Source organism: Crocuta crocuta, unplaced genomic scaffold (genome assembly GCF_008692635.1).
Source record: "Crocuta crocuta isolate KB4526 unplaced genomic scaffold, BGI_CrCroc_1.0 scaffold158, whole genome shotgun sequence".
Taxonomy (NCBI): domain Eukaryota; kingdom Metazoa; phylum Chordata; class Mammalia; order Carnivora; family Hyaenidae; genus Crocuta; species Crocuta crocuta.
This window is the reverse complement of record NW_027532590.1, coordinates 2547308-2571334: the sequence shown is the minus strand read 5'-3', so window position 1 is coordinate 2571334 and position 24027 is coordinate 2547308. Positions and strand designations below refer to the sequence as shown.

Below are 24027 nucleotides of genomic sequence, written 5' to 3'. Positions count from 1 at the left end.
TCTAAGCATCTCTGTATAGTGTAGACTGTCATTTAAGCAAGAGGCCACACTGTTCTTTAAAAGGTAGGTTTGGAGGGGCGCCTGGGTGGTTCAGTCGGTTAAGCGTCCGACTTCAGCTCAGGTCATGATCTCACGGTTCATGGGTTCAAGCCCTGCATCGGGGCTCTGTGCTGACAGCTAGCTCAGAACCTGGAGCCTGTTTCAGATTCTGTGTTTCTCTCTCTTTCTCTCTCTCTCTCTCTCTCAGAAATAAACAAACATTAAAAATTTTTTTTAAAAAATGGTAGATTTGCAGGTGCCTGGGTGACTCAGTTGGTTTAACTCCGACTTCGGCTCAGATCATGATCTCACGGTTCATGGGTTCGAGTCCCATGTCCGGCTCTGTGCTGACAGCTCAGATCCTGGAGCCTGTTTCGGATTCTTTGTCTTCCTCTCTCTCTGACCCTCCTCTGTTCACGCTGCCCCTCTCTCTCTCTCAGAAATAAATAAAACGTTTTAAAAAATTTAAATAAAAGGTAAGTTTGTCTGTGTAACAGACACATTTCTGAGTGGCAGGCTCTTAGTTACTCCCACCGCTCAGTAGTGATGACTTCTCATGCTCTGACTCTGTCCTGCTTCTTGTCTTTTGGCAGCTTCCTGTAATTTTCAGAGCACATTCTTTTTATTTAAGGTATCCCTGAATCATTTACAGAATGTTCCTTACTTACCCTGACTTTTTATGATCCTACTGGTTAAAGTCCTATTCTCTGGCATCATATTAATTGTTTTCAAAGCAGGAATTTCATTTTAATTGAGAGAATATGGTTGTCTCTGTCTCTTAAATCTTTGCAAGTTACTTGTAGTTACAATGCAGCTGGCAGCATTAGCCCATAGACCAGAAATTCATCCACCCATCATGCTTTCCCTTTATAGCGGGCAGTACAAGGGAGTGACGCGCTTTCTAGCCGACTTTTTGGTAGCTGTCCTTATTGGTGAACTTGAATTTCTGTGCATGTGCATTTTGCTATGCAGTCAGTCCTTGTTATCAGGGTAGTTGTGTTCTCTCAAGTCCCTGTGAGCACGGGGCTGGGAATACATATGGAAGCACTGCCCCTAGGGCAGGGACACGGGGAGGTTCTTGTGAGATGCTGGTCACAACAGTTCATTAGCCGAGCAGTGTAACATTGAACTCCCGGCCAGCAGCACTAGAACTCATGCCTGAAGGAGGCCAGTCAAACAATATTTTCTCCATAAGGCACAGCACAGCCTTCTCACACTTCAGAGCGCTAGACGGCACTTAAGTACGGTGCTTGGGAGCCATTTTAAACGATAAAATCACCAACAAAAAGCACAAAACTGAGAAGGAGATGGCTCTTAATAGACTATGGCAAGGACGCTCTTTACAGTTGTCAGAGTGGCAACAAGAAGGCAGAGTAGCCTCTAGTGTCTGCACAGAGGCAACTCCATTGCAATTCACGTTTTTTGGGCTGCTATGCACATGTTCTCAAATGACTGTAATCAAGTATTGATTTGGGGGCTAAAAATAAAATTTGGGGGCGCCTGGGTGGCTTAGTCGGTTAAGTGTCCGACTTTCGCTTGGGTCATGATCTCGCGGTTCGTGGGTTCGAGCCCCGCGTCGGGCTCTGTGCTGGCTGCCAGCTCAGAGCCTGGAGCCTATTTCAGAGTCTGTGTCTCCCTCTCTCTCTGACCCTCCCCTGCTCGCTCGCTCGCTCGCTCTCTCTCTCCTAGAAATAAATAAAACATTAAAAAAAATAAAATAAAATAAAATTTGGGGAGTACGCAAATTAACAAATACAGATTCCATGCATAATATATTTGAATATATTTGTATATTTGAATCGAGCTCAGGTTATTCACAGAAATATTTAATACATAGTTAAAGAACAATAGTGTTCAATACCCCATTAATGGTAAATGCAAATTTCAAGGAACGCTGAAAATGGGAATTCTAATAAACCAGATGTTTTTACCTGCTAATTTATGCCAGAAAGAAAATATGATAATGGCTTTTAGGGATGTCAAGACCAAAAAGTATAGAATATTGAGCTTTTCCATTTAAAGAATGGACATAAAGTGGCCTAAGTATTATAAATATACGTCTGAATTAATCTTTTTTTCTTCCTTCCCACCCCTCCTTCCCCACCTCACTCCCACCTCCTTTACTGGATCTTACTACTAAAACGATCTTGGGAAGGAATCTGGGATCGTGCCAGGATGTGTTCAGCAGAGGCTCCCGTGGTCCGTGGCATGGGTGATGAAACACGGGAGGTTTCCTGCACTGTTCAGAATATTTATTAGATGAAGTGGTGAACTAGTCTCTGTTGATGAGCACACCTTGTCTGAGTTTCAAAGGCACCGATGACCATTTCATATGATAGCATCTTACTGTCAGGCCCCAAGTGCATGCCTTACCTACATGGTTAGATGCTGCACTCAGTCTGTTTAATGTCCTAATAACTAGCCGAGACTTCTGTCAGGAATACTTACTAACCTTAGATTGTATCTCCCCTCCTCAAGAGAAATGACATAAATTCTTGCCAGGAAGCACATAGACAAAAGAATGTCACACCTATTACTTCAGTCTTGGTCTCAGAGAAACAGACAACAAAGTCTAATAGACCGTGGCCATGAAGTCCACTTGTAATAATGGCAGGAGGAGAAATGAATGGCGTTTGAGGATCAGAAGTAGTTGCGGGCATGATCTGGGGAGGGTTTACGTACTCCTGGGGTCCAGTGACACTGGAGAGACCTTGTCCCACAGCTGATTTGGGGTAAGTTGTTTACATAAGTCCTGTGAATAAAAGAGCAAGATCATATAAGCGTGTGCATACTTTCAGAACCTGAAAATATAAAATGCTAACAAAATGTGGTTTGAAGTATAAGTCACTAGTTTTAACCGTGTGCAGAGGTACAGAGCTACTGACATTGGCAATAGGTAAGGATATGGAGAATTCCATAGAGAAGTTTTTTTTAAATTAAGGTGGTAATAATCTGGAGGTAGATAGAAGCATACTTTTTTCTTCTTTAAAATATTTTTAAATTTTTATTTATTTTTGAGAAACAGAGCATGCCCCAAAGGAGGGGAGGGGCAGAGAGACACACACAGAATGTGAAGCAGGCTGGGGTGCCTGGGTGGCTCAGTCGGTTAAGCGTCGGACTTCAGCTCAGGTCATGATCTCACGGTTCGTGGGTTCGAGCCCTGCGTCGGGCTCTGTGCTGACAGCTAGCTCAGAGCCTGGAGCCTGCTTCGGATTCTGTGTCTCCTCTCTCTGACCCTCCCTTGCTCACACTGTCTCGCTCTCGCTCTCTCAGAAATAAATAAAAAACATTAAAAAAATTTTTTAAATAAAAAAATAATAATTAAAGAATGTGAAGCAGGCTACATGCTCTGAGCTGTCAGTGCAGAGCCTGACGCGGGGCTTGAACTCACCAACCATGAGATCATGACCTGAGCTGAAGTCCGACGCTTAACTCACTGAGCCACCCAGGCGCCCCTTCTTTTCTCCTTTAAAATGTGACAACAACCCGTATAGTTGTCTGTGCTCCCCAGAAAAGCTTTAATAGATTGGCATCAGCTTCAAAAAACAAGACTTGAGGTATCCAAGAGATTCAATTAAATCGCTCCTGGAAGGTCTTGAGTTTAGCACCGTGAAGGAAAAAAAAAAAGCTTTTTATTTTGATGACAAGCATTTTGTAAATAAAAATTTTAGGAGGAAAATGGTGTTCTGCTTTCTGGTATCTCAGCTCACGAGGAAGCTGCAGAAACGGCTTCCTTTCTTTCATGAAGGCTTTCGTATAAAAGATCACCGCGGAGGCTGGCGCCGTGACAGTAATCTGGGGCCCTCAGACACAGGCAGGCTGTCAGCAGACGGCACAGCAGATCCGAGGCGCCCTCGGAGAGCGAGGGAGCGACAAAGGCACTTAATGTCTTAAATCCCTACAGTTCTTTAGATTCCCGTGAAGCGATGTCCACTCGTCGCTCTATAAAGGACTTTAAGAGTCAAACCGCTTTACTCTTGAGAGACGTAATTGGGCGTACCTGAATTGCTTCAGAATACTCAAGATTTTAAGGCTGTCGGCAGATTTTAAAGAGGTATAATTTTTCCACCACGGGAAATACTTCATTTCTGAAATGGCGATAATCAAGCATATCTAGTGACATTTGAAACATCATCCTGGACCTGAGAAGAACTGGTTTTCCTCTTTAGATTTAGAAACTTCCCCAAGTCGGCTGCTGGCCCTCATGAAAGGTTTCTTCCAACAGAGCTCTTCTAGCTTTGTGTCTTCCTTTCCCACTCAGGCCCGTTCGTCTGGAGGTAGCTGCTCTGAGGGGCCTCTGGCTCTAGCGTGACGTGATGGCAGCTGTCTGGAAGGCCTTTAGCATCAGGTGGGGTCAGGTGGAATAACCGGCTAGTATCAGGAAGGAAAAAAACGGGCAGAAATGAAATGCAGAGGCACCTTAAGTCTGATTCGCAAATCCCTCAAATAGCCTATTATTGAATCAAAATGCGAATGGGTATAAATAGTAATTTTTTTTTTAATGCCCTCACTTCTTAGATGCATCCCTGCCAAGCTGGCTACAAAGCGAATGCCAAAGTTTGGCGTAATGATGTGATGCCGGTAAAGCTCTGGTTCTGGGGAAAGCCTCAATGTGATAGTCTTATTAGAAGAGTTAGCAGGACAGACCTCTTTCTTGCCCAGGGTTGCTGATTACAAAGCTGCCAAGTAATATTCTTTTCACTTGTAGTTGTCTGAAGCAGCAATTTTATTTTTATCTATTTTTGTTTTTTGTTGTTTTTTTTTTACCCTTTGTTTATTACTGAGAGGCAGAGCGTGAGCAGGGGAGGAGCAGTGAGGGGGAGACGCAGAATCCAAAGCAGGCTCCAGGCTCTGAGCTGTCAGCACAGTGGGGCTCAAGCTCACAAACGGCAAGATCATGGCCTGAGCTGAAGTCGGACACTTAACTGACTGAGCCACCCCAGGCGCCCCGTGCAGTAGCAATTTTATTTTTAAAGGTTTCAAAAAAAGCAAGCATATGTTTAATAGAAACTTTAAAATAAGAAAATAAGAATCACCTACCACTGGGTAGGATTTAAAAAAAAAAAGTTATTGCACTGCATGGATGACCAGAATTTATTCCACCAGTCCTTCATTTTGGGACTTCTGGGTCATTCCCAATGTTCCCAGTTTCTCACTATTACAAATGATGCTTCATCGAACAAGCTTGTGACTCAGTCATTGTGCCCACCACTGATTACTGCAGTTGGATGTATTTTTTAATGGAATCACTAAATCGAAGGGTTAATAGCTGTTTCCTTTTACTTGGTAGGGTCTTTTTTTTTTTTTTTTTTAAACTCTGGAGTCTCCCCTCCATGGTCTACAGCGTCCCTGGCCTATGCTGTTCTGGAAGCTTCCACCTCACACAGAACAGATTGTTTGGTTTTCTTTTTTTTCCTTTCCTTTCTTTTTCCTTCCTTTTTCTTCCTTCTCCTCCCTTTGTTTTCTTTTTCCTCCCCTCCTCTCCCCTCTCCTATCCTATCCACAGGCACTCTGAGGAGAGAAGGTAACCCACTGATAAGAGTGAGGTCTCCAGATGACAGTTGACTGTACCTCACTTCTAATGTTTACATGTGTTCAGTTCTTGGGTTTCCTGCCAAGGAAAATAAAACTAAAACCAAAACTAAAATGTTTTCCAGAATTTTGGTTTGAGGTTTCCTGTCCTCAGCCTTTTTTAGAGTAGAAATTAGCATATACTTTCAGTTCTTACTTTATAATTCCATCTCATGCTTGAGCCATAAACCTTTTTTCTTTTAGTGCACGAACAGGGAGGAGGCACGTGGGGGCAGTGGGAGACAGAGACAGAGAGACAGACAGAGAATCTCAAGTAGGCTCCACACTCAGTGCAGATCCAACACGGGGCTCGATGCCACAGCCCTGGGATCATGACCTAAGCCGAAATCAGGAGTCAGAGGCTCAACCAACTGAGCCACCCAAGCGCCCTTGAGCCATAAACTTTTTGATAACTAACTTCAACTCACTTTTGGTGACTCATCAGCCTCTTAATAAAGGATTCTATTTTCTAGAAAATTACAGTGAAGCAAAGATGTAAGAGAGAAGTAAAGGTAATTCCGTTAATGCAGGAAAAGAGGTAGACTACTTTAATGATTTCTCAAAATAGTTTTACCAGATTTCTTCACCACAGTATTTATTTAACATCTCATATGTGTCAATTATATTACATGTTAAATGAACAGTCTACCTTCCTAATACCTTAAACAAGATTAATTATGAAACAGTTAATACATTCTCATTAGCTCCAGAAATTGCCTATTCTGTGAGTTGATAAATGTTAACTGTTGTACATTATGTACTCTTTTCCATGTCTGTATAGGTTTATAGTTGAGAGTCATTAAAAAATGATCTAGTGCATCTCCTCATTTTTGCTGTAGGAGCATTAATATCCGTCAATGTTTAAGATTTCCACAAGTAAATATTATACAGCCTATGCTGATAACTCCTTCAGTATCTCACAGTTCTCTTTTGGGAAATTGTTTACTAAGTCCAACCTAAAGTTACCATGCTACCGCTGTAAGCTCATACCTCTTTGGTCATTAGCAGTGTCAAAATTTCCTCGTAGAAATACAAGTCCTCCATATGGTCGATGTGATTTCTTTCTTGTAATGAGAGTACATTGAGAAGGCATATACTCACTGAGTGATGAAACATGGGATCGGAGATGACTCAATAAACATTTTCAAGAATGTTTGCAAAGTGTGATTTTCAAATCTGTGTTGAACTTAAATTCCCAACTTGGTCTCTGCACAACTGTTTTTACTAACTTGTATTTTGGTGTAATGCCATTGGTCTCCATTGACAGCCTTCAGGAATAACAGCCCAGTGAAACTCACTGCTGCATTTGCCATAAGGAGGACCCCTAGAAAAAAATCCCATCTGGTCTTCACAGCAAGAATATTGTACTTCTTCTGCACAACTGGTTTGTTAAACACAGATTCGGCCAGGTTTCCCTGCTAGGAAATTCAAGCCAAATTGTGGCCTGTCCATTAATAAGTAGGGGCTGGAAGGCACCCAAGGCTACCGTGTTGCCTAACTCAGGGCAGTACTATTCATAGGGTGTTCTTTGTGAGCTGTGCCTCAGAATTGTGCACACAGGAGTCCTTGGCCTGCTAGGATGTACTCTGAACACATCATTCTTGATTCCTCCTTTCCCCTCCCCCCCTTATTCTTTCTTTATTCATTTCCCCCTCCTGTTTTTAACTCTCATAATATTGTTGCATTCTCTGTGTGTGTGTAGGCTGCTCAAAGTCCTTTAGGGGCGCCTGGGTGGCTTAGTCGGTTAAGCGTCCGACTTTCGCTTAGGTCATGATCTCGCGGTTCGTGGGTTCAAGCCCCGCGTCGGGCTCTGTGCTGACTGCCAGCTCAGAGCCTGAAGCCTATTTCAGTCTGTGACTCCCTCTCTCTCTGACCCTCCCCTGCCCGCGCTGTCTCTCTCTCTCTCTCTCTCTCGAAATAAATAAAACATTAAAAAAAAAAAAAAGTCCTTTGTGGAATAAGGCACAGCATAAATGAATAGTAAGTCACAAATGCAAACCTGTGTTGGCACATGCTGTTAGTGTCATTACCCACACCCTGGCACCCAGCTTGATCTAAGGATCAAGTTAGTCGTCCTCATTTCAGCTCAGAGGTATCGGTACTTGATAAGCTAGTGCCTCTGAATATGGCATGTAAGCTCATATTTGAAATGAGAGTCCAATATAGCTATAAACATATGGCTCACACTGCGAAATGTTCATTTTCCCTTCCCAGGGAGTTTCAAAGAAATGCACATGAACATATGTCCAGTCATGGGATTCCCTGCCAGGTTTTTTCTTAAATTATGGTTTGACATTTCAGATCATTAAGTGGACACATCTGTCCTTGTACATTTTCCTTTTCAAAAAAAAAACAAAAAACATTTGAAGACCTTCACCCAGTGACATAGTTCAGCATTCTTAGTTTGCCTTGATGTCTTATTCAGCATTTCAACCCTTAAAATCAGACAGAAATCTACAGAACTGTGTGCCGTCATTTGGTTAGTGGCTATGTAGTCCCGGAGTATTGAGTGAAAAGAAGGAATTCATTGTCCTTTTTTTTTTTTTTTTAAGTATATATTGTGCAAGTAATCCTTTGTAAATCTTTGGTTTAAAGGAAAGAACCTGAAAGTTAGAGTCAAAGGATTCATTTTTAAATCTCGCCTCTGTCACTGATGTGACTTTGAGCAAGTCATGTAACCTCATGAAGCCTCTGTCACCTGATGTAGAAACTGAATAATACTGATGCCTGTCCTGTGTACTCTTATGGGGTTAATGTGCAATTCAGAGGAAATCATGTGTATGGTAGTGCTTTGGAAACTGGAAGAGCTGTTAGAACTACATTTCCCCAGTCTGGGATAAAATGAGTCAAAATAACTAATAGCAGAAACACTATTTGGCTCAGGTACTGTCCACTCTGCTAGAATTTGAGAGACCTCGAATTCTCCCCACCTAGTTCTGGGAGTCCACTGGGATTGTTGAACCCATGCCCGGGAATGAATCGTCTTGGGTTCCTCAAGGGTATTCAGGTTCCTTCTCTGTGGCTTGTGGAGGTGAGGGGCTTTCCATTGCTGCTCACATAGGCAGTGGCTCACTAAATCCTTGGGCTGAAGTCCTTGATGCCACCAGCATCTTCACCAAAGGGACATATAGTCATCTCTGTGGAACCACTCTTGACCCCTGTCAGCTGTGACATTCTCTCCTACATTACCTCTCAGAGCATCTCAAAATGGAAAAAATGCCCTTCACACCTGGTTGGTTTGTCAGGACACTCATTGAAGAACATCAGTGGAAAAGCTGAGATGGAGGTGTTCTCCAAAGCCAGACTCAAAGGTTTCTGTCCCAGACTGTGGACATACTGTCTCAGGTTGTCACAGAGACCGTTAAGCTGAGTGGCCCAAAGATGACATAAGCTTTAGGAAGCCTCCGGCTGTTTTGGAGCTGTGAATTCTAACCATACTGTGGCTGTGTTTTGAGGAGCATCAGCAGCTGAGCTGTCACGGCTAATGACTCGACAGCTGTCTCCCACTAACTTGGGGTGCCAGGAAACTGGCGACCTCAGAGAAGGTTAGAGAGAATGGAAATAAATACAGATTTAGTTAGCCCTGGGTAACGGGAGCTCACAAGTGTTCTGGGCAGATAGATAATGGTCCTGTTCTTTGTTACATAAACCACACAAAGCAGTGGGCTTTACTAGCTCTTTCTGTGGCTTCTTGCCTTAAGAATTAGCTGAGATGAGCTGGAGAGTTTCTATTCCTAGTCATTCTGCTCTGCCAAGAATCTCCCCCCTTTCTTCTAACACATCAATGGTTTAGACATGAAATAAACCCATGCACCTCATCTCTACCCCAGGAAATGAGATCCATCCCAAGAAACATTTAAATACACTACTTGCTGGGGCGCCTGGATGACTCAGTTGGTTAAGCGTCCGACTTCGGCTCAGGTCATGATCTCATGGTTCGTGGGTTTGAGCCCTGCGTCGGGCTCTGCGCTGACAGCTCAGAGCCTGGAACCTGCTTCGGATTCTATGTCTCCCTTTCTCTCTGCCCTTCCCCCACTTATGCTTGGTCGCTCTGTCTCTCTCAAAAATAAACATTTAAAAAAAAATACACTACTTGGAAGGAACTGGGGGCACTTGTCCTAAAACCTGGCATACACAGCAAGCCTGTGGGTTTTTTGTTTTTGTTTTTTTTTAATTTAGGTTGAGCTGATTGGGAGCATGGACCTGATAGAGATTATGGGTACAATGAGGTAAAGCAACCCATTTTCCTTTCCTTCATACCCATTCTGGTGTCCCGTCTTCCAACTATGTACCATGCATCACACTCCAAAACAAGTGTGGCAAACAGCTGTGTGTTTTCAATTTACCTAATTTAATCCCAAAAGGATTAAAAAATTTGAAAAACCTTTGTAGACCCAACCATTCATTCTGTGTTCATTGATTTTGATCTTTAACCCCATAGAGCAGAAGTTAAAGATTATTATTCTCAGGGTGCCTGGGTGGCTTAGTCGGTTAAGCGTCTGACTTCAGCTCGGATCATGATCTCACAGTTTGTGAGTTCAAGCCCCACATCTGGCTCTGTGCTGACAGCTCAGAGCCTGGAGCCTGCTTCATATTCTGTGTCTCCCTCTCTCTCTGCCTCTCTCCCACTCATGCTCTGTCTGTCTCTCTCTCTCTGTCTCTCTCTCTCTGTCTCTCACACACACACACACACACAAATAAATAAATAACATTAAAAAAATTTAAAAAAGATTATTATTCTCTTTTTCATTAATACTTCATTAATGAAGAGAATGGGTGGTATTCTGTGTTATAGTACAACATAGAGAAAAGAGGTAGTCCTAGAAAATTTTTTGAGATCAAATCAACCAGTATGTATTAAATATTAAGATAATACATGAAAATTCTGTTCTGGCTGAGAGCAGAACATCTGACGATTAGCTGTGCTGACATTTTCATCTTGTAGATAGTTAAGGAAGAGTGGATTCTGTTATGATAGGCTTAATTTTGACCTTCAAGGGAAGAGCGACTAATAAGAGAAATTGATAAGAATGTTGAAGAAAAAGAACTAGATCATCTTAGAGCTTCTAGTAATCAAGGAAAGGAATACAGGCTCTCGAAGGCATCGAGGTAGAATTTTAATATTCCATTGTTTAAAAGCTTCAATTTTGTTGGGGCGCCTGGGTGGCTTAGTCAGTTAAGCGTCCGAGTTTTGCTTAGGTCATGATCTCACGGTTCGTGGGTTCGAGCCCCGCATCGGGCTCTGTGCTGGCTGCCAGCTCAGAGCCTGGAGCCTGTTCCAGTCTGTGACTCCCTCTCTCTCTGACCCTCCCCTGCTTACACTGTCTCTCTCTCCTAGAAATAAATAAAAAAACATTTAAAAAAAAAAAGCTTCAATTTTGTTGTGCCTCATAAAAGAAAGAATACATTGTCAAGAAGGAAATCATCTCCACGGGGATGAGAATAGAGGAGATAGAGAAACTGTGTGATCATTGTACCCCCAGCTATCCATGGGAGAAGGAACCTGAGTCAGTCAATCCGAATTTACTCTGTTCAGCAAACCCTACTGTGGACAAATATCCATGGAGCTTTCAAAGCCAGTAAGACCGTCAGATACCCTGCTCTCCAAACAACATCCTAATTGTAATCAGAATTTGTTGGCAGATTTTTCTAGTGGTGACTACATTACATGAAAATTTATAGTGGGAAGGGGTTTCCACATCAGTTTAACGTATCAGCCTCCTATTTGCTTAGCGCATATAATTCTCTTAAACTCAATTTTGTACATTCATTCAAGTCATTTTTAGAGCCTACCAAATAATACTGGCCTATGGTAAGGCCATTTGTAGCTCATCTTTCTGTAACTTCAACAGTGATCATTGAGGAACATCTCCAGTAATTTCAGATTTTAAGAGATTGATTGAGTCAATGATAGTGAAAATCTAAGTTTAATTTTGTGAAGACATACATAATGAACTGAAGTTTACCAAAATTACTAGTAAGAGTAGCATGTTAAACATGGATTATTTGCCAGAAACAAATCTACCCAACTAGCTTAAGCTAAAAAAAAAAAAAAAAGAAAAGGTGGAGGTGAGGGGTGGTAAGCAATTAATTGAAAGGATATAGGAGTATCTTTTGGGTGCCTGGGCACCTCAGTCAGTTAAGTGCCTAACTCTTGGTTTTGGCTCAGCTCATGATCTCACGCTTCATGGGTTCAAGCCCCACATTGGGCTCTGTGCTGACAGGGAGCTCTCCCTCTCCCTCTCTTTCTGCCCCTCCCCTGCTCATACTTGCTCACTCTCTCTCAAAAATAAATTATATTTAAAAAATTTTTTTTAATNAAATTATATTTTTAAAAGAATTAAAATTTAAAAAAATAAAAATCTACTTTCACACATTTGAAAAAAATTATTCCTAATATTCTAAGTAAAATCCTTCTATTGAAGTAATAAACAAGGAATTAAAACCCTGTACAAAAGGATTTTAACTTTTTTTTTTTTTTACAAGAGAACAAATCTACACCTTTTATTTATTTACTTTTCAGTTAGTTTAAATCCTTGAGGGGTACAGCATCACACGGATTCTGTGGCCAATGGCTTTAGCAGGAAGGTTGCTTCGGAATTTTGCACGAACCATGCCACTGTTTCCATGAGCACGAGTTACTTTTCCCCAGATTACTCTGGTTTTATTCGGTTTGCCACCAGGAGTCACTGTGTTGTTCTTTGCTTTGTACACATAAGCACATCTCTTGCCTAGATAGAACTCAGTTTCATCTCGGGCATAAACACCTTCAATTTTAAGAAGAGCTGTGTGCTCCCTCTGGTTCCTGAGACCCCGTTTATAGCCAGCAAAAATGGCTTTGGACCACAGCCTTCCAGACATATTTGTCATTTCAGGAGTCCTGTTCCCAGCAGGCCTCCATGGGTTCAAAGATGGCGGAAAGAGCGGATTTTTTTTTTAACTTTTTAAACATTTATTTATATTTGAGAGACAAGCACAAGTGGAGGAGGGGCAGAGAAAGAGTGGGGACACAGAATCTGAAGCAGGCTCCAGGCTCTGAGCTGTCACCAAGAGCCCGACGCAGGGCTTGAACTCTTGAACAGGGAGACCATGACCTGAGCCAAAATCAGACACTTACCCAACTGAGCCACCCAGGCACCCCAACAAAAGGATATTTTAAGAAATAACTCTGGNAAAAAAAAGAAGAAATAACTCTGATAGTGTAATAGTGACTGTATCAGAATTTATAAAAATGTCTTTTAGGTATAAAATATAAAATAAGATCTCCCACAAAGCACCTTTGATAGATAGATAGATAGATAGATAGATAGGTAGATAGATAGATATAAAAAATAAGATCTCCCACAAAGCACCTTTGATAGATAGATAGATAGATAGATATAAAAAATAAAATAAGATCTCCCACAAAGCACCTTTGATAGATAGATAGATAGATAGATAGATAGATAGATAGATATAAAAAATAAAATAAGATCTCCCACAAAGCACTTTTAATAGATAGATAGATAGACAGACAGACATTAAAAAAAGAAGAAGAGATTCTAGGGTCAGGAAATACACTTGACTAGGAAATATACTTGGACTAGAAAATGAAAAGTTGAGAACCCAAGTCATACACTTTTTCTTTCTGCAGTTCATAGACTTGTATCTCTACTTCTCTCTTTGTCCATGAAAATAGCTGCCCGGCCTACACCTCACAAGATCATTTAAGAGGTTACTAGAGCCCAACTAACTCTCAGAAGCTCGAAGTCCAGGGCGGGGCCTCTGGCCACCTTGGGCAAGTATTTGCTGCTACTCTCTCCTGCCAGACCAGGGATGACAAGATGTGGCCTCTTCTCCTCAGCAACTGCTATCAACTCTTAGACAGTGGACCTGGGCAGGAGGACTATGAGTGGTGGGCAGCTTTCTGAGAAGCAGGAGACATTCCAGACATGCATCATTCATCCCCAGTGGTGTCTGCCAAAGATAACCAAAGAAAAATCATTTTAAAAAATCTGCTTGGTGTAAAATAAAGGCAAAGAGTAGGCAGATGATTAGGGCCCATTGTCTGGTTTTCATATGAGAAAAAACAGACCTGCGCAGTACTCTTTTGTTCTTAGATGCCTAAGGAGGGATCTCCATATTGAAAGTTTTAAAACACCATGTTAAGAAGGAATTAAATTCAAATATAATGAGCACAGAATAAGGAGGCACCTAAGTACATTAAATTTTAGTTGAGGCTTTTAAAGCATCATCTTTAATTGATACACTAGATACTGAGGAACCTACCAGATGAGTTTGAGAACAAGTGTTGTCAATGATCTAGAGGGATTGTGAAGAAGAGGAGAGATTTTAGGAAACTGGAAGTGGGAAAATATTGCCTTCAACATTTTCCAAAGGGGAGAGAGAAAGTTCGGTTCTGGAAACTTGATACTGATGTACTACTCTTAAGATCCTAGAAGAGATCACTTCTTCATACCTAAAAAGTAACTTTCACTAGGTACCAGCGTGAGTCTATGAAAAGAAATCAAACCCCACTAGTAACTGTATCTTAAAAAAAGAAAAAAAAAAAAAAGGATGAGTTTACCTACTTAGTGGACCAGGAGACTGTGTGATACCTAATTTGTCTTGATTTAGCAGGATAGCTGAGTAAAGTTTACAGATCCCTGTGGACTAGGTAAAGATATAGCGTGAATTATAGTGCAGTTAGATGGAATTGATGAGTAGAGTGAGAGCAACCTCTTAAGGATTACACATAGCTTTCAGGCACTATATTTGACCTTCTCATATTTGTCCATATAAACAGTGGCTCCAGAGAGAGACACCATACTAATCCAATTTTCCACATAGAAAACTGGGAAGGATGGTTAAGAGAGCAGAGCCTGCTGGAGCTCAGACCCAAACCAAAAATGAAAAATAAATGTAAACGAGGTATTTTATGCTGAGTTCAACTGCAAAAACACCAAATGAGAAACACTAGGCTTAACAGTAGTGGGGGAGACGGGTGCCTGGGTGGCTTAGTCGGTTGAGCGTCCAACTTTTGCTTAGGTCATGATCTCGCGGTTCGTGGGTTCGAGCCCTGCGTCGGGCTCTGTGCTGACTGCCAGCTCAGAGCCTGGAGCCTGTTTCAGAGTCTGTGACTCCCTCTCTCTCTGACCCTCCCCTGCTCACGCTGTCTCTCTCTCCTAGAAATAAATAAAAAACATTAAAAAAAAAAAACCCGTAGTGGGGGAGAAACATTGTAGCAGTTTGTGGGCTAGCTGTATGATATGGTTGCAGAAAATATATCCAGGGCCATTGTAATTTTAAATTGTATTTGTAAAGGAATTGTAGCCAGATTAAGGGTTGTAAGATTGCACCTTTATGTCAGCAATTCCACATCTGGATTATAGCAAGCTTTTCTGGGAAATCCATTGACAAAAAGGAGCATATCCAGAGAATGGTGATCAGGAAGTGTAATTTATAAATTTCTTCGATGCTCACATTCTCTATTTTGGTATGTGTAATGAACTGTAAGGAATAAAATCTACCACAGAGTGTTCTCAAGGGGCTTCCTTTGTGTCATTTCCAATCAAAGTGTGTAGAAACTGAACACTTGGGTAGGATTCCACTCCCCCCAGTCTGTTGAGTTTGAGTGATTTGGTTTAACAGTGATAATTTGCCTTTCACTGAAAATGTATATTGGTTTCTGAATGCTAAGTTAAATTTTATATTCTACATTACTAATTTATTCAGCCATTGGGTGTCAGCACTGTTTCATGTAAATCATAAGTAATTTTCCACTTCCTTGTATTATGGGAATGAGCCAAAAAGGTTTTAGATGGAGACAGGAAAGATTCTTAATTTATTTAAAAATAAAAGTAGTTATAAAGAAAAACAGTGTTTCCCAAATCAAGGATTTGTTTCCTATGCCTAAAAAAGTGTGCGTATATGTGCACGCATGTGCACACACACCCCCACCCCCCTATAGATTAATGATAGTATATATGGATTGCAGCAGTTTGCAGCCTAAAACGTTTTTCATAGTCTGCTGAATTAGATATTATTTGTTGATAAAGTCTAAACACAACAAGGCCATATATCAAGCTACTGATCTTAAAAAACATAGCTGGTACTGAGAGAATACAAGTAAATTATACACAGGCATTTCATTTTGGGGTTGAAATCTACTTTTTTAAGTTCTAGAAGAGTCACCATGAGACTTTTTATTCCCATCTTTTCTTCTGATCCCCCATACCTGGCCCACATAGCCCCCATGAGAATAGTCTGTTTAAATGACTTTAAAGAATAACTATAGCTTTAATCACTGCAAAGCCATAATCTGAATGTGAGTATTTGCGACCAGAACAGCCTCTTGAAAATGCTAAAGCACTACTGTCCTTGCTGTTAGAGGATTTTTAGCTCTCTTGGAAAATGAAGCGCCAGAGAGCAGACATTAGTCCAAAGTCTATAACAAAACCCATCCGTTTAAATGTGGCATTCTTGTTTCAGTTGGCCTTCCTTCTTATTAGAACTTATTATAAATTCTACACCAGTAAAGTGAAAGGATGCAAAATAGGGGGTTTTACAATACTATAGGTGCTTCTTTCAATAATAAGTCTTAACATCAAGGCTCTGTATATGATAAGGTCCATTTCTGTGTGCTCCACACAGTGGCTTCATCTTACAATGGAAAATCAGATAAGCTGTCAAGGAGCTAACCTTTCTCATGAACCTGCATTCAGGCTGATGGTGGCTGGTGAAAACTAGTAATTAAAGGTCACCCAATCTGCATTGGCTTAAGGGTCTCCTTTGGGCTAGTGTCCAATCAGCCTGAAGTTCAAACTCCCTCTCTGGGCTGTTTGTCCTCCATAGGGTCTCATCTCTTCTCTTCTTTCTTCTGTAGCATCCAGGTAATAGAAGGGTCTCTCATCCTTGAGGTGTTATGGGTAATTCTGGTCCATTTGCCCTCCATCTCTGCTGCCTTCTCCTGTCTTCCCAGGTGTATGACCTCCTTGCATTTGCTGCTGAAGGAAACCCTGCCGTAGTAACTTCTGGTCAATTCTCCTGCTGCCCTTGGGACCCATGGTCCCTTCCCATACCTGCCCCACTTCAAGGACTCACTCTGCGTTGGCTTCCACTGGTCCTGTGGATCCTCTGAACCCCACAGCCCAGGCCCTAGCTCAGCCTTCTAACCCATCACTTTCTAAGTGTCGTCTCAGTGCTTAACGATGGTGACTCCCAGGAGGCCCCTGGATCTTCACTCTCAGCTTCCTTCCATACTCCCGTAGAAAGCATGTCAACATTCTAGGCTCTTTGGCTCCAGCCTAGAGCCAAGGGAGCCTGCAAAGAAGAGGTGGGAAAGGGAATTGTCTTTAACTCTCTCTGCCTAAATACACATCAGCATTATTTCTGTTCTGTGCTACAGCCACACCCTGTGGGGTTGTCTCCTCCTAAAGGTCAGACCCGGAGGCCACGTGCAAGTCCCATCCCCCATCTGCTTTTATTCCCATCTTGGTCCCTCCAGATTTTCTACACCTCCTCACTAGAAAACCGTCTCTTCCCCCTTTCTGTGAAAGAGGAATATCCTCTCCTCCACCTGCCATATGAACTTGTTCTTGAGGGTACCTCAAAGTAGAGGGATTGTGGGGTAGAGAGTGGACATTACTGAGAAAAAATACATCAAAAAGTATTTTTAAAATGTCCCCAAAGCAATTCAGTAAATATTTGTGGAACAGTGGGGTGCCTGAGTGGCTCAGCCGGTTAAGCATCAGTCTTCGGCTCAAGTCATGATCTCATGGCCTGTGAGTTCGAGCCCCATGTCGGGCTCTGTGTGGACAGCCAGAACTTGGAGCCTGCTTCAGATTCTGTGTCTCGTTCTTTCTCTGCCCCTCCCCGACTTATGCTGTGTCTCTCTCTGTCTCTCAAAAATAAATGTCAAAAAATTTTTTAAAAATTTATGGACCAGCTATTATATGTTAAGTTTGGGTGAGCAAAATAGATGAGACTTCTGTCCTTAATGAGTGTACCGCCTTGAGCGTTTATAGGAAAAGCATGGAGATATATGCATAAGGAAGACCATTGTAACATTATTTTTAGAGTCAACTGAAATGCCCATCAGTAAGGAGATGGTTAAATAATGGACCAGGCATACTATGGAATATTATGCAATAGTTAAAAAGAATTAAATGATATGATAAATCTGTACATACTCACATGGAAGAAGAATTTATACATACTCATCTGAATATATGTACTCATTTACATATATACTCATTTATATGTCTGCACAAGAAAAATTTAAAAATACATAGCCAACCATTAACAGTGATTTCCCCTAGGATGTGAGATTTGACATAGTTGAGGAGAAGTAAGGGAAGGAACTTTCATCTTAATAAACTTCTATATTGCACAAGTTCTATATTGCTTCTATAATTTTTGAGACAAATAGGAAAAATATCCACCAGGAGACGTTCCTGGCACACAATCGAATTTACATCTCTGGAGTTATTTGCAAACTGTACGTGGTCAGCAGGAGATGGAAAGGTGAGACAGTGCACTCTGTTCTAGTTCTGTTGTCCCTTATCTTGTGGAAGAAGGCAAGGCAGCACGCCCCGACCTTTAAACTCTCTCCACTTGTGCAGTTCCCCAGGACAGTGACAGTGTCCCTCATGGGACCCTCTCTGCCATCTTCACTCTACCTTTGCCTACCCTCTCCCGGTCCCTCTTTGTCTTCAACTCGTTTATGCCTCCTGTTCAGAATCCCTATCTGCTTGTTTCCCCAAGTTGTCATACTCTGCCTTAGAAATCAGCAAGTCCCAAATGTCCTCCCAGGTCTGGAATATTTTCCCCAATTCTCCTGTCTGTTATAAATCAATTGGCGTCTGTGCCATCCACTTCTTCCGCCCTAAGCCCAGTGTTTATCCTCAGGGGAGGAACAAGGTTGCCTGAGCAACCTGAGGACCTATTTTTAATAATGGTTACTATTCTAATTGCTGGTATAGGTTATCAAGCTGATAACGTTAATTACTGCTTCTATGGCTTTACATTTAATCTTGAGAACAAGCTCATTTACTTCATGAAAAACTTTGAGGTTAAAAAAACAAACAGAAATACAAATGTGTGTCTATATACACACGTATGTACGTATATATACTGTGTGTGTGTGTGTGTGTGTGCACGCGCACGCATGTATTTTTTGTGAAACTCCCTGAATCTTCCCTGGCTCCTTGAGTCTTTATCAGGCCCTTTTCTCAGTTTCTATCAATTAGAAAAAGGTTCCTGGCAACTTTATTCCTACTGTAGTTGTGTCAAATAGTTTGTGTAAAATAGTTGAATACCTTCTTTAACTAATAACTAAACATTACTAGAACTTTTTTTTTAAGTTTATTTATATTGAGAAAGAGAGCAAGCAAGCATGAGCGGGAGAGGGGCAGAGAGAGAAAGAGAGATTGAACTCATGAACCATGAGATCATGACCCGAGTCAAAATCAAGAATTGGATGCTTAACTGACTGAGCCCCCCAGGCTCCCGAGATTACTAGGACTTTTAAAATTCATTCAACAGTTAATTTTTTAATGTCTGATATATGCTACAGGTCAGCCTATTTCATTTTTTTTTCCTGAGGGTTTTGGCCATATTAGAACAGGATAGCTTTCAAACTCAGCTACATGGTGGTTCATACACAGCAAGTGAAATAAATCCTTTGCCCTAGAAACTCAAGTTTTAAAAAGGAAAACAAACTGAGATCTAAGTCATGAGGGTGTGGGGGAAAGCCCAGCTCTGACTGCTGTGAAGATCTGGAGTGCCCCTGGAGGGGAAGCATACATTCAGAAATTAATTCTCTTTACCTCACAGCAAGTGCCAATTGGTGAGGAAGTTGTGCTGTGAGTGACTTCATCTCACAGCATCTTCTCTCTTCCATTTGTGTTTCTGTTAAAATATAAAAGGTTGTATTTCATTCACTTCCCTCGTTTGAGTCAGTAATATTTAATCCAGTCAGAAAACATAATCATAGTAAGTTTGAAGCCACGCATTATAGATTTCTCTAAATAAACACAACCGAATGTTCCTTTCACAGGTGCAAGTATTGGCATTATGATGAGAACCTGCTCACTTCCAGCGTGGTCATTGTCTTCCACAACGAAGGATGGTCAACCCTCATGAGAACGGTCCACAGTGTCATTAAAAGGACTCCAAGGAAATATTTAGCAGAAATTGTGTTAATTGATGATTTCAGTAATAAAGGTAATGGCTGTGGAAAATTGACATTCTGTCTGCGAAATAAGCTAATTATGCATAATTACAAAGTATGATTTTAAAACAATTAGTCTTTAAAAATTAATAATTAGCATCTATCGATAGCATCCGTTATCAAGTTGGCACTGTGCCAGGCATTATATGTAAATTATTTTATTTAATCCTGGCAGTAATCCTTGAGATGGATACTGTTATTATCTTTATTTTACACAGGTGCCTCGGAGATGTTACGTAACTTGTCAAACATCACAGAGGTAGTAGTTAACAGATCCAAATCTACAGGCTCATAAATCTGTGTATTTCACTACCATCTTAACACTACACCAATTCTTTAGGTCTTGGATTTTGTCAAAATTTGGTCATGGAGATAATTTACTGAAAGGCTGAAAAGTGCAGCAGTTGTGTGTATATTGTATTGCCACCTGATACTCCATCCATAGCTGCCAAACTGAAGCCCATATACCTATTTAATGGCCTGTTTTTTGCATTTGAATAATGATGCAAATATTGAATTTGACCAGACACCGTGGACCATCATTGCATAGAACAGAAGTATCTACTAAAGCTTATTTTGTTCTGTATTTGATTTAGTATGTTGAATAAAAGGAAATTGTGTTGTATTTTTTATTCTCTTTAAGGAGTCAGCTGTTATAGTGTTAAGGGAGATATTAGTTAGTCTTGGTTCAACTTGGCAAGAGAGAGATTGAGCAGCGGTTTTCCAGATAAGTGGGTTTTTTTTATATTAACATTTCTTGTAAGCTGAATATATCTTCTTACTGGCACACATATTAGAAGATAGATAATGCTCTAGTTCAGACCCCAAATCAGCATGCTAAATAAAGAAAGTAGTGGTGCTGCTGAAACCCAGATCTGGCTATTTATTTGTTACTCTCTGCTTGTCATAAAACTGAATTAGATTCTTTGAAAATTGACCAAAGAGCTCAGGCTACCCAATAACAACAGGATATTTGCTTTTTTTTTTGGCAAATAAGTCTTGCAGAGAATTTTTGTGTACAAGTAGTGATACCACTGAATATATTAGAAGTGAAGACAGAACATGGGTAGCCTGAAAATATCATCCAAAATAGCTTTACAAAAGCTTTCTCCAAAACTTAATTTGTAAATCTTGCCATATAGATAAACCTCTGCTGTTTTTGCAAGGACATGACCAGAATCTTGATCGACACAGATGTCAGCACGGAGAAGAAACAGAAATATGGCCTCTTTCCTTTTCCCCTCATCTTTGTACAACTAATCACTTTTTTCCCAACTAATCACTTTTAATTACACTAAAAACTGTAATCTCCAAAAATATTTAGTCCTAACAAATGCCCTTTAACTTAGACATATTAATTGCAATTTTCTGTGACAGGAGTGCTTTCATTAAGAATACGATTCCTGTCTCAAGATAAATATTTGAAAATACATTTCAAAGTGATATTGTTGGTACCAACAGTATTTTAGATTTAGGAAAGCCTACGTCTACAAAAATGACTTTGGGAAATCTCATGTATGTGATTATGCTGATTTAAGAAGCCTTACGTTATTAATACAAGCAGAAGCTTAGCATATCCTTTAAAAAAAAAAAAAAGAATAGATACACTAAAATGTATTTCCCATCCTAAAATAACTGCTTGGCTTCAGAAGAGGAGAACAAAATTTGGGATTTCAATTTTTTTGTCCATTTGACTTTAAATTTTTTTTTTGTGATCAGTGCTCTAATATTCAGGCTCTTATAGTACAGTTTAGTAGCCATCAAGTTCAGGACCTGCTTCTCTTTGCCGAGTGCAGAGAGGCGCTGCAGGAGCTCCCCTTGAACAGAAGTACAGAAGGTCTCTCATTTTCCCAGTTTCACAACAGCCTTAAACTTTGTCAGTCCTGTCCTTAATGAGTGAACATTTGGTTTGTTCCTACCCCGATATATTCAGAAAGCAAAAGTTAGAGTTACAATTTTTCTTTGAAAAACAAAACACTTTACTAATACAAAGCCTCACAAAGGAGCTGGGGGCTCATAACACTGGGGTTTCTGGAAAATACAGTTTCCCCTCTGAACAAGGATTGGGGCCTTGAAATAGAGCACACTCCTCCCTGCCTGTACATCAGCCAGCTGAGGCTGCATGGGGCCACGGTAAAAGGGGACTCCACACTCTGTGACTGGTAACAACACGGGGTTATACAGTTCTCTGGCTCATACCATGCATTTCTTGTGGGTCAGCCCCAGCGCTGCCCCACATCTTCACTGCAAGGCAGCCTGATCTCACACATGGCCTGCCTTGTGCAAAGGAAGAAGTCACAGTGAAGCACTGGTGGGAATTTAACACTTCTGCTCACCAGTGCCTCACGTCATTTTGCCGCATCTAGTTGGCCATGGCAAACCACATGGTCTAGCCTGCTTTCAGCGCGCTGGGGAGAATAGTTATTCCCTGAGAAGAGGCGAATGTCTTGAACATTATTAGAGTCTACCACAATGCGAGATCCCAAAGAAGCCAGAAGTCACATGAGTGACCAACTTACCTTTTGGACCATCTTAACTAAAGAATCTAAATACAACTCCTTTCTGGCCATAACAATTTATTTTAGATTTATTTAGATTGCACAGTCCAAAGAGCACTGAAATGCAATCCAGGAGGTGCTTTTAAAAAGTAATTTAGGATTGTACCAAGCTGAAAAAAAATAAGGTAAGATTTAAAAAAAAAAATCACTTAAATTGCAGGGGAAAATTACCTAGATTTTTCTGGGGAAAAATTATAATTCAGCATGAGAATTTTATTTATAATACTCATGAAACCTGGATGCCAAAATAGTAAAAGGTAAATTTTTTCTTCTCCATCCTGAATACCCATGAGTAAATGTATTGCTCCCTAACTATGTCAAGTATTAAGTGCACAGTCTGACTAGTTCATCCCTAAAGATAGCTTCTTTGTTGTGTTTTACGTGTTCATGGTCCAAAGTTTTAAACAACTTAAAAATAATTTTATGTACCCAAGAAACATGTTTAGAGATCCAAGAGCTAGTTGTGGCTGTCATGGACCAATTTCAAGGGCTCATAGTGACACAAACAAAAGTTATTCTCTTGCAACTGGGAAACAAAGGTGGAAACTTTACCAAACGTGTCTTTGTTTTGACAAAGGTTCTTCTACCAGATTGCAAATATGTATGTATATTTATTCATTATACATAAATCTTATGTTTAAATATTTACATATGTATATATCATAATTATTTATATACACATATACATATATATATACACTTTTTAATACCCCAGTACAGAGAAAATTGGATCCTTTGGTTATTGTTTGGCAACTTGATGGGAACTATATCACACCACGGCTACAACCTTCACCACTGATTATAGCTAGAAACATGTTAACCTATACCCTATATAGATTCCAGTAAAGTCATATAATGTTGTTTATAGTCCGTGTATCTTCAGAAACCTGGAACCATTACTTCTGCTAAAGCAACCAAAATGTTTGCCATATAGATTTTAGATATTAATATGTGGATTTTCTTAAGTTTTCATGTCAGTTGACATAGTCATCGTATATTTAATGTTTGGACAGATGTTTGATGACAGGCTCACCAGCTCTCTGTAGGCATATTAAGCTAAAAATGAACTCAAACAATCCACTTTAGCTTACTTCCCTGTAAACATTCAATCTGTTTGATAAACTGGACCTGTTGCCTATGCCTGTTTGTTGAGAAAAATTATAGTTTAACTGGTTTATGTACGTAAATATAATTTATAGTGTTGATTGAATTCTTTTATTCATAGAACACTTAAAAGAAAAACTAGATGACTATATTAAGCTGTGGAATGGCTTAGTGAAGGTATTTCGAAATGAAAGAAGAGAAGGTTTAATTCAAGCACGAAGTATTGGCGCCCAGAAGGCTAAACTTGGACAGGTAGGAAACATTTGACATTTTACAATGTCAACATCTTGGATTTGGTAACTAAAAGATCATATACAATTTTTTTTTTTTTTCCTGAGAGAGAGACACAGAGTATGAGTGCAGGAGGATCAGAGAGGGAGACACAGAATCCAAAGGAGGCTCCAGGCTCTGAGCTGTCAACAGAGCCCGACACAAGGCTCAAACTCACAAACTGTGAGATCATGACCTGAGCCAAAGTCGGCTGCTTAACCAACCGAGCCCCCAAGTGCCCCAAGATCATATACATTCTTTTTTTTTTTTTTT

At 40.6% G+C, this 24027-nt stretch overlaps 1 protein-coding gene and 1 pseudogene across 1 annotated transcript in view; one reads left to right on the top strand and one right to left on the bottom strand.

Moving 5' to 3' along the window:
* GALNT7 (polypeptide N-acetylgalactosaminyltransferase 7) overlaps nt 1-24027 on the top strand; it is a 122980-nt gene that overhangs the window by 74684 nt on the left and 24269 nt on the right. The window contains exons 4-5 of the mRNA XM_077779644.1: nt 19649-19815; nt 23606-23736. Of these exons, the coding sequence (XP_077635770.1) occupies nt 19649-19815; nt 23606-23736 (298 nt within the window). The remainder of the gene's footprint in view (nt 1-19648; nt 19816-23605; nt 23737-24027) is intronic.
* Nucleotides 12120-12495, bottom strand: LOC144244375 (large ribosomal subunit protein eL33 pseudogene; annotated as a pseudogene).